This window comes from Coffea arabica, chromosome 6c (genome assembly GCF_036785885.1).
Source record: "Coffea arabica cultivar ET-39 chromosome 6c, Coffea Arabica ET-39 HiFi, whole genome shotgun sequence".
NCBI lineage: Eukaryota > Viridiplantae > Streptophyta > Magnoliopsida > Gentianales > Rubiaceae > Coffea > Coffea arabica.
The window spans coordinates 27667253-27678961 of NC_092320.1; the positions used below are offsets into that span (position 1 = coordinate 27667253).

Genomic DNA, 11709 nt, shown 5'->3' on the forward strand with positions numbered 1-11709 from the left:
CAATTCGCTATCTAACAAATTGGACTTATTCATTTACTGGTGTCTTATGCTGCTCAATGTTCTCATTTTTTAAACCAGTGATAATTAGGTCTTGGTTTCATCAATCAGGTCTTGCCTTCATTTGTCCTCTTTCTCATCCAAATACACCTAAAATTTACAAGTACATAAAAAAGTATCTTCATATTACAAGAAATGGTAATACAAAAAAAAAGTAACAAAAATATTTAAATGGATTATAAATGGATAATTGATTTTTATTTAATCCATTTAGATCCATCCATTTAGATCCATTTCCATTTAGATCCATTTAAATAAATGGATCTAAATGGATTGGATAAATTTCATCCACCATCCATTAAGTCAAAACCAATAATGAACCATATATCCATATTGCCACCTCTAGATAACAGCCTTGAAAATAACTCACTGAAGCTCAATCACGTTATCTCAATCTTCCCAGTCCTTTCTTTTTGAAGGAAGTCTTCTGTGTTGTCCTTTAAAAAAGATATAACATTGTTCCTGGTGAACACTATGTGCAGTTTCAACTTGATGACATGAATTATCACCAATGAATTCCTTCAACTGCAAACTTATCCTTGCCTTTTGCAATTGCCTATGAAAATTGGGATGAACTGATAAGTATGTATGGAGAACTGATAGAAGAACAGAACATAGATCAGTGTGCGCTTGATGCCTACTGATGCTTATTTGAAATCATTTCAGATGAATGTTACTGAAAGTTGATTCAATTATGCGCCAATAATTAATGGAACACACCATGCAATGAGCACGAAAGTCAGTTAAAAGCAATTTCAGCTACCTCAGATTCTCCATGCATTAACAGGTAAACTGCAATTGGAGTATTGCATACCTTGCTGCCTAAAATTTACTGAAATTGCTACAGCTGAACAGCAGCTCCCCAAAGTGAAAGTAGATACACTAAGTAGATACACCAGAATTTAAGTCCCTTGGCTTTCACAAACTACCATTTGGACCAATCTTGCGCTGATCTGATGGCTCCATTTTTGGAGCATTGTTTTGTCTGTCATTGTCTTGATAAAACCACATACAACTTTGGAACCCTTTCCGAACCCCCTGTTCGTGCACAAACAATAGATCTTACGCAGTGAAAGTATCATGAACATGTAAACTGATGATGACTGAATTTTCTAGACTAATACAATATACAAGATGTGGACATCTAGGACCTGTCAGGTACATCACCTTAGTGATTAACACAGTGTGCTTTCGTCCTGTTCTTGATTATCCTCATTAATTTGAGTTATTCGACTTCAAAACTGCAGGGAAAGCAAAAACTAATAAACAGCTCAATTTAAAAAGAAAGCCATGTGCTGACAAGAATCCAGTTTGATGTTTGATAACATCCCACCAACCCCCTCCTCCCCCACCCCCTAAAAGAAAAAAAGAGAAAACAAATTGGAGACATTTTAACTGGACCTGAATCAAGAGAGGAGCATCAACTAGGTTTGTTAATGGAAAAAAGTCATCAGCAATGGAACAGTTAAAGCCTTTATAAGAAGCTGTAGAAAATATTAAATTGGACAGAAGGAAGCATGGCTGATTTTAAATCCAGTAATTGTACTGAGAGTTGTGCATTACGTATTCACACACAACGTATCCATCTATGGCTCCAGTTACTAATAACCCCAAACAGAACTAGTAACATGATAGGGTAAAATTTCCAAGTTTTACAGTGAACAAATCTATTTGAAGCAAGAAAGTAAGATACACCTAAAGCTGAAATGAGAACTCATGTCCCATGATATAAGCAACACAGGGAAAAAGGACAAAACTAAAACTGACTACCAGTCTCGATCCTTGAGCTTCTTGGATGCTCCAGATATGCCACATACCTTGTGCTTGTATTTATTGCATCAGTTTTTTCAGCACCAGTTCCTTCGATGAGTTGCTCTTTTCCTCACCTGTCATTTGCCTTTGGAAAGAGAGCATAGAGAGGTATGGAAACAGAGAGAATACATTGGGTTAGATAGGAAAGCTTATGCATTATTAATTATACCTGCATGAATCTTCTGCAATTGCAATGAGATATTTAGTTAGCTGTCCAGTGGTGCTCCTCTATACTGCTTTTTGAATTTGTGGATCATGAAAAGTGATGTATACCTTAAGTAGTATTAATTGCTTTCAAATTATTTCCAGTGTATGTCAGTGCAAGGGATTGAAGAGTAACCAGAATATCATTATTCACATAGTCTTTTCAAGCTTTCACCAATAAAAGCTAAACAGAAGCGCGAGTATCTTTGTTTGAGCTTACATCTGATAGGTATACATGTTAGTGTAGACCGCCTTGTCTGCATACAGTTTACCATTCTTTGATCATTATTCCCTCCAACAATGAAGAATACACATTAATAATAAAACAAAACACAAAGAAGAAAAAAACATGCACTAGAAGTTTGGATATGGAGGGGAGAACAGTGTGGAAGACGCAGGGAGAAACTGAGATAAGAGGATAGAGTTGAAGATGCTAGAAAAGAAAGAAATAGAGAAAGCATTTAGGATATAAGCGCAGGAATACATGTATTATGTGGCACTAACCCTGAGTTTACATTTTTAGTTTTCCTTGGAAAGAAGATGAAGCTATGATGCCAACCAAGGTATTAGGCTCAGTTTGCATAACCAGTAAATCAGATATAACAGTGCCTTCATTCAACTAAGATAAAAAAATGAATTTCAATAGTTCTTCAAAGCATGAGATTAATTATGAGCATCAATTAGGATCAGCAAACTGTATCCCTTCTCATGGAGTCCACGAAATGCATGTTATGTCATTTGGGGAACTTACACAACCAAGTGTGGGAGAAAAAACAAACTACCATTCCTGATTCCAGCAAGGGGTTGTTGTATATTCAACTATGTTATAACGAAGTTTGACTATGAGTTTTGCAGGTGAATAACTTGAAGGAAAAAAATTAAACTGCTTCTGCTGATTAGGCGACAACATAATACCACAGATCAGATATAAGAGGATGTTCAATTGATCTCACCTGAAATTTCGCAAGAAGAACCTTTTTCCTTCAAATGTTAAAACCTTAACAGAGCAGGAAGATCTACAAAGTTTCTACTAGAGGTGGACAGAAGGTTGCAGAGTGGGAACACATTACAGCAATGAGCAAAGACTTCTGGTTTGTTCTCTGTGCGAATTAATAAAAGCATTTAGTTATTTATTTGTTCAGGAGTTAGAAGCTGAGTGACATCAGACATGAAAATGTGATCGTGCTATTAGGATGAGATGATCTAACAGAATGCTGCTCTACAAGCAAATTGTCAATGGTTCTCTGTGCAGCCTACGACCATTTAAGATTGCAGAATGCTTCTTGAGTTTGATATGCGTTGCAGCTGTTTTATGTTGTTTTTCCAAAAGGAGAATGTTTTCAAATCTTCCACAATCTCATGCATATTATGCGATTTAAAATTATGAGAAAACTATTAAAGGAATCTGGTAGACTTGTTACCTCATATGCCAATGGTAGCACTGACATCTAGTTTCCGGCAGGCAAGACCACTCTTGAGACAGACATGGTTAACACAAATTGTTTACTGGTTCTCGTGACACCATTAATTCCCTTGGATGGCCTATTTACCAGACCACTAAGTTGTGATTCTGAAGATTATCTCGATATATCATCTATATCTGCCCCTAAAGGATATTAGTAACCAATATTTCATCAAGTAAAACCAGAAAAGCGATGCTGGAGAAAGCCACAGTAAGTCTGATTAGTTAAGCGGAACCACACCTACTCATAATATTCAAACAACACCAGCAGTCTAGTTAATGGCATTAGACTTGTAATGAAGTATGTAGTATACTAGAAAAGAACCCTTTGAGATTATCATTTTCGAAACATTTTTTTAAAATTGTTTGGCAATATCCATGTGTAGTGCTAGGAAAGGACCATTTCTAGTTGATTTGCATAATTTGTGAATACTTAACTATGTTGCTGTCAGGAATTCAACAAACTCCGATCTAACTAGTGGAAGATACCCAGTTTTAGACCTAAGAATTTAGGCTTCAACTTCTAATATCTTTAACTACTAAACTATCTTAGCATGATCTACACCTGGTGAACTGACTGAAACCAAGAAAGTCAATCAAGTAAGTAGCCTGCAATCATTATGCCAATGAATCTAAACATGTGGCTTTCCATATTCATAATTAATGGAATTTTAACTTGTTAAAACCGATGGTTTTACCTTGACAAGAAGAAAGCATGCTGGCTAAAATTTGCAAACATGGGAGCATTGAAAATGCTTATTAAACAGATTTCACACATTGCAATATGTTGAGATTAAGAAAGATCCACAGACAGTGTTGCCTCTTTGACACACTGTAATGCAGCAAACAAACTCAAAACTTGAGTTATTAAATTTATAATTGACATAGAACAAGGAAAGAGTTTACAATATATTTGTCAAATATAAATATAATGTATTTGTCATCTACTATTTAGCAACAATGTGCACATTCAAATGTATGCCATCGAATAGGTTCAGCTCACAATTCCTTTCAAAGCAGAACCACTTCTTCTGAAGTGCCATAATCTTTGATATTTTCTAGATGAACTCAGTCAATCTCTTTGCACTGTAACTCATCAATCAAACCACTGAAAGGAGTGTACATTTCCACTCTGCAAAGAGCAATAGACTTCCATGTCAAAAGGTTAAAATAATATGATAATGTAAGTTAAACAAAGATATTGCTGTGGAATGTAGAGTTACCAGAACAGTCTGCAGAGTGTCAAATTTTGCTGCCCCTCCTTGTAGAACTGTGCTGCTGCCTGTTTTGCCTCTTTTTCCTGCTAAAATTCATTTAGTTATGCATAAGCAAAGATCTGTTGACTTTTGTGCTCTTTCTAGTTCAAACCAAGCAAGACTTTTTATTCCACTACAATCTTTATCTTCAATAGCTGTCACCCATGGAAATGAATTGTCATGAAACGACCAATTTCTGGAAATATTCGCAAGCAAAATACTTCGTCTCATAATTTGAGCAGTTATTCTTGAAAGGAACCTCAAAACTGAAAACTAAACAGTACTGATCAATTGCTCATGTTTCTTTAAGATTATGTTAATATGGATAACTTAATTTATGATGTAACCTGGATTTGACTTCCAAAATCTCTACTTTCAATAGAGATTTTGTAATTAATTTCGAAGGCAGTCATAGTGAACAAAATATTAAGAACAATTCTATCCACACTAACTCTTAACTACCACAAATTTGACATAACATATTCTAAAGGGTGCTTAAGAAATGAAAATTGAAGCTTCTATAAAGAATTTTTTTTATCACTGTGGAGATGTGCCTACCAACCACTAGAACCGTTGTAATTTCTTTGATAATTTTAATACAGGTGTAGACAACAGGCACAAGCCATTAGATATTTTCACCTTTGATTCATAGGGAGCAAAAGCATAAAGCAATAGCACTTTCTCACTGTTTCTTAGAAGTTTCTCACTCACTGCTGCTATAAGATGACAGTGAGTGTGAGCCACTCCTTGCATAGTCATTGCAGTTGCCACTGTATTCAGAATTGAAAGGTAACTTGTTACAAGTTACAAGTTACAACTGAAGTGCTGATGTCATTGATGATCACTTGGCAGACATTGAGGATAGGCTCACCAGTCAGTTTACCTGTTTTCTAATTGGAATGTCACTCCCTCCAATTATACACTATTAAAACTATGAACTCTGACATCCACTACTGTACTATATGGACATATATGTGTGTGTGTAATGCTCAACAATTTAAAGGAAAATTAATATGAAAATGAATTTAGTCATGCGTTTCCTATTTGGTGACCTTTAATACACCATGCATTATTCAATACTTGGTAAGAAATAGCTGAACAGATCATAAGCTAAACCTACAGATGTGTGTAGGGAAAAGTTTAAGGATCAATGGCTAGGGAATAATTGTAAGGGCAAAATTCTCATGTGGCTTTCAAACTATTACAAAATTTAACATTTGACCCTTCAATTAAAAACTGATAAGTTTTAGCCCTACAACTAATTAAAACGTATAATTCTAGTTCTTCCATCAGCTTGAGTCGTTACGTCAACTTTAGCTATGGGATTCACGATTCCCCAGTGGCCCTCAAACTATTACAAAGTTCAACTTTTGGCCCTCCAACTATTAACTGATAAATTTTAGCCTTCCAACTAATTAAAACGTATAATCCTAATTCTTTTGTCAACTTGAATCATTATGTCGAACATATTACATGTGTAGCAGGGGGCATAATCGAGGGGCATAATCGAGGGGCATTTTCATCTTCATAGGACATGTTCATTAGATTCAGGTTATATTCATCAAATTCAGGCATGTCTGGGGAGATTAAAATGGTGATATATTGCTTCATAGCCATTGCTTGTGTCTTGATTGTGACACTAATGTGCTGCATATTTTTGAGGTTTAGACACAAAAATGGGGACATTGTAGTATACCCCCCTAACACGCATGTAGTAATGTTTCTGATCGACATAACAATTCAAGTTGATGGAAAGACTAGGATTATATGTTTTAATTAGTTGAAGGGTTAAAACTTATCAATTAATGGTTGGATGGCCAAAAGTTGAACTTTATAATAGTTTGAGGGTCATTGGGGGGCACGATGTGCTATTTCTATTAGATATAATGACTTAAGTTGACAAAAGGTTTAGTTAATAGTTGGAGGGTCAAAAGTTGCATTTCGTAATAGTTTGGGAGCCATTGGGACATTTTGCCCTAGTTGTATTGGTTGATTTTTCACATGGAATAGAAAGAGTACCTTCTGCAGTGTATAACGGGGAAAAAAACTGGAACAGATAACATTTATATTGCGCATATCATTAGGAAACAATACTGGGTGCAAAAGCTAACTAGGAAGGGCAGTATAAAGCAATTATCCCTCTAAACTAATTCTGCCAACTATGAAGTAGTAGCAATTCTGAAATGAAAAAGTAAATTGAGGACTTACATGGGATGTTTCGTATTGTTCAAAGGTAGCCATAACCTCCATGAACTGGCTTTCTCTTTTGCTTGCACCATTCGTATCAGGAACATGCATTTCACTGTTGTATAGAGAAAAATTCTGGATTTAACTAACAAAAATTTGCACTTTGCTTCTGACATTTAAAACATGATTCCTTCACTTGACCCGGCTCCCAGACACTCCATGTTACCATCACCGAAGCACTATGAATACAGAGACCAATCAGCCAACCTTAAACTCCATGCACCACTATGGGAATCTCAACATAATCAATCTCTATCTTAGGTATTCTGTTTATCTTGTGCCAATCTTCACCCACATCAGCTCTGCACCTTTCTTTGATGATGGCACTGTCAACAATGATCAGGAGTTGAAGAGACTCTGGTAATCCTTCTTCTGGTAATGCTTGAAGTCTTGGGCAGCTGCCAATGTTTAAATTATGGAGGAAATTGAGGTTGTGAAGTGATGGCAAACTGGTTAGCCTTGAGCAATTACTCATAGTGAGCTCACGTAGGCAAGGCAAATCATCTCCATTCAATCCTCTCCATGTGGTCATATTTGGCATGTCCTGGAATATTAGTGACTCCAGTGATGGAAACCCTTTAATACTACCGAAGCCACAAAAATGATGGTCAACATGCACCAAACCAGCCATATCTTCAATACAAAGAAATTTGAGGAGTGGAAGTTGCCCAAGAGAAGGGAGAATTGAGCAAGACAGACAGCTATGAAGGTGAATATTTGTGAGCTTGTACACTGGATTACTTATCCAACTAGGAAACATGACACCATTGTACCCTGATATAGATAACTCCTTAAGGTTCTCGTGAGGTTGAAGGCCTGCAAGTACTTCTTGCTCATCTATTTTATCCCCGAGGCAGTTCCATTCCAACTGAAGTTTTTTAAGGTATGGTTTCTTGAATAAATTTGCCTCTTTTGCTTCCATTGGCCTCAGCACATTTTCAAGATTGGTAATGCACAATGATCCTCTTAGGAATCTCATATTCTTCAACTCTATGATACCACAGCCTCTTGCTCTCCCCACAATAAATGCACTAAGTGTTTGGAGGTTGACTAAATTTCCAAAACCTGATGGCATGTAGTTTAACTGATGCTTTACATCCAAGTCAAGATGTCGAAGGTTAGTCAGATTCTTCATGTTTGTTGGAAGTTCAAAAAACTCAAAGCAACTTTTGAGCTTGAGGGTTTGTAAAGCTAAAAGGTTTGAAGTTGGTTCAGGCAGCTTTTGGATGTGGTTTTCAGAAAGGTTAAGGTAGCGAAGATGTTTCAAGCGATCAATGGAACTAGGAAGTTCATCAATGCCCATATGGCTCAAGTTCAACACTCTCAAGAATTGAAGTTTCAAAAATAGTTCGTAAGGAACTTGTGAGACACTGGTATCATTCGTAGACATTATTAAAGTTCGTAACTGCCTAAACCAAGTGAAGGCCTTTGGCCCAACTGATTGGACACTTTCATGAGAGAGGGACAAATGACGAGCATTGTTAAATGCTGGAGGCCAATGTTGTATATCCTCCTCCAGGCGAAAGCATGTATTTGCAGAAATTAATTGTGCCATACAGTGAATAAGCTCGTGCATTTTGTATATTGACTGGTTGTGTAGGTTAACATGTGAAAATTGAAAGAAGGACCTCCAGATTAATTCACTGAAAAAATCATTACCAATGTCCTCCAGTCTCATTTCTCCTCTAGGTTGGATGAACCCTTCTCCCACCCACAGCAGGACCAACTCTTCCATTTCAAACTCATGATTTGGGGGGAAAATGGAGCAATATGCAAAACATTTTCTCAAACGTGTAGGAAGGAAATGATAGCTTAGTATTAAAGCAGAAAAAATTTCACTTTGATCCTGCGGAAGCTCCCACATCTTACTGTTTAAGACGGCATTCCACCCCTCTTCATCAGATCTGAAACGAAGTATGCCTCCAAGAGATTTCGCTGCTAAAGGCAGTCCTTTGCATTTCGTAGCTATTTTTCTCCCTATTTCTTCCAAATTCATTTTCTCCCTTTCATCCTTACTTGAGAATGCTCTTTGTTTCACCAATTCCCAACAGACCTCATCATTCAAACTTTGCACACTATATGCTGGAATTGTACCAAGAATTGATGACACTATAGTGCTTCGAGTTGTTACAATAACTTTGCTTCCTTGGCGTCCAACTCTTAAAGGTGAACATAAAGCATCCCAATCCCCATATTTCTCAGTCCAGTAATCATCTAAAACTAGAAGAAACTTTCTCCCAAATAGTAGATTTTGAAGTTTAGACTGAATGGGATCTAGGTCAGACAACTTGCATTTTTTTCCAGTGAGGGATTCAACAACTGACTTACTTATCCGGATCAGGTCAAAATTGATAGACACAGAAATCCATATTCTGTATTCGAAGTTCTTCAATATACGGTCATCATTGTAAACAACTTGAGCAAGGGTCGTCTTGCCAATCCCTCCCATACCCACTAGAGGAATCACAGATACATTGCCCCTATTGGATTCAGTCATCAATAGCATCTGGATGATATCCTCTTTGTCCTTTTCTCTTCCAACTACAAATTCTTCATCAACCAATGAACTTGTAGCACAAAAGTTATTATTAAGTGGGGTATGCATCTTATAAGATCCCACTGCAGATAACTTACTTAGGAAAAGACTATCCATTTCAGTTGAAATATGTTCCAGTTCTTTCCTTATCTTACATATCTCATGGGGCACTGACAATTTAAAAGATGACAAGAGGTTGCTGCGTACCAGGTTGCTATTATTAGCATCATCTGAATTGTCAGCATGTACCCTCGAAATATCCAGCGAGATCTCATCAAGTAGGTCATCAGCACAATATGAGAGCTTCTCCAGATCAACAAGCCACATCTTCCAGGCTTCGTTGCTGCTGTCGTTGATCAGACTCAGATGATTGTTCTCTACATTGTCCAGAATAGCTCTAATTCTTTGGAGTGTTCTCTGCAGCCTTCTCAGTTCATCATCAACTCCCAGAATCAAGCTGGTTTCCCTCACAGCAAAATTAGCAATCTTCTCAAGAACAACTTGCAAGGAAGCTGATGCAATACCAGATTGAAATGCAGATTCCATGGACAAAATATTACAAACAATGTGCTCAACAAAGGGAAAACAATGGCTTGTCTCAAGTATAGGAATAATTCCTTCAAGTCTGATCCCTGTTTAGCCAAAAGGTCAACATTCTGGTTCCAAGTCAAGGAGGACTCAGAAGTCAGAAGTCTTTGTGATGATGCTTCCTAGCATAGTTATAAAATTCGGTCCGGCCCGACGGTCGAACCGATCAACCCGGTGTACCCGCCAGTAGACCGGGCCGGGTTCCTAATTAGATCGGTTAAGCACTAGAATCGTTGACTAGTCAACGATCCAGTGGTTCAACCGGATTAAACCGGAAACCCGGCCGGTTTTGTGAAGAAACCGGTTTTGAGGAAAAAGTTTTACAAAGTTGTTAGCTGGATTCGAACCTATGACCTTGGGCAAGGTTTATGACAAGCTCCCCACCAGACTACTTCGTTGCATGTTAATTAGTTATCATTCTTATGCTATATGAATGTTTTATCAATTTTATGTTTATTCTTTTTTATTTCTCCAAAACAAATTTATTTGGAATCATTTAATACAAACTTATGACCACCAAATTCTATAAATTATAAAATAGATTTCAAAAATAACATATTACATAATTTATTTTAAAGACAAATATTGTTTTTAATAATTTTTTGCACTTAAAATTTGTAAGTAACCTAGATAATTACACTAAACATAGATAAAATTTTACACTTAAAATTTGGTGGATCACTAATTAAATTTATGTTTTGATGATTCTTATATAAATTAATTATTCTATAGCAAATTAAATCAAATGAGCATTTGTTATGACATTATTTATTAAAATTTATATCATATATCCTATATAAAAAATTATAAGATATAATATATAAATATATTTAGTGACCCACTGGTTCAACCACTCACCCACCGGTTGAACCAATAACCTGTTGACCCACCTCCTTCGCCGGTCTCCTTTCCGGGCCGGGTTTAATAACTATGCTTCCTAGTTCAGACTCTAAATTCCTGGCCTAGCATTTTCCCTGCTGTCACCACGTGAAATCCCAGAAATCTCCTTGAATAAAAAGAAATAAAAAAATTTTAAAAAAAAATGTCAAAGCTCTTTACTGACATCTAGAGGATTAATTATCTGAACAGTTTTATGTTAAGTCACGTAAGGATTAAATAAGGCTAATTCCTTAGATTATCGTTGAAAAAATAAACAATCGACCGATTGTTGGTCCGAAAGAGAGAGGGTTTTCAGAATTATACCTGTCGTGCTAACTGAACATGAGAAAGATTTGTTTTTAAGTTAACGCTACGAAAAAAAAGGTCTGACAATTCTTTTTTTTTCAAATAGAGTTCCCTGCTAGGCTACGTCAGTTCAATAAGGATGATTCTTTATAAAATAATCTGAAGCTTTTTCTTTTTTTAGAAATTTGTCTCCTGCCAAGCGTACTTTACCTAGCAGGGGCGATTCTTTAAAAAAAAAAAAAAAAAAAAAGTGCGCCAGCAGCAACATTTTTTTTGTGTGCAGAATGTTGTCCTTTTCTACCCAAAATCTTGAGTTTGTCCTTTCCTACCTCCTCTTAACATCCAAAAACAACGTTTATAAT

The 11709-nt window shown here is 36.4% G+C and overlaps 1 protein-coding gene across 3 annotated transcripts; it reads right to left on the reverse strand.

Moving 5' to 3' along the window:
• Positions 1-161: 161 nt before the first annotated feature.
• LOC113691437 (disease resistance protein RGA2) lies at positions 162-10240 on the reverse strand. 3 transcript variants are annotated; one of them, XM_027209570.2, is made up of 9 exons: positions 7000-10240; positions 4759-4835; positions 4539-4667; positions 3495-3679; positions 3027-3173; positions 1875-1954; positions 1225-1298; positions 872-1095; positions 162-613 (listed from the first exon to the last, which is right to left on the reverse strand). In XM_027209570.2, exon 1 carries the CDS (start codon positions 10118-10120, stop codon positions 7247-7249), a length of 2874 nt encoding a protein of 957 aa, XP_027065371.1. In that variant the 5' UTR covers positions 10121-10240; the 3' UTR covers positions 162-613; positions 872-1095; positions 1225-1298; positions 1875-1954; positions 3027-3173; positions 3495-3679; positions 4539-4667; positions 4759-4835; positions 7000-7246. The 3 variants fall into 3 exon arrangements, with proteins under 3 accessions (XP_027065371.1, XP_027065367.1, XP_027065369.1); XM_027209566.2 differs by having other exon boundaries at positions 1875-3173; XM_027209568.2 differs by having other exon boundaries at positions 1875-3173; positions 4759-4838.
• Positions 10241-11709: the final 1469 nt, after the last annotated feature.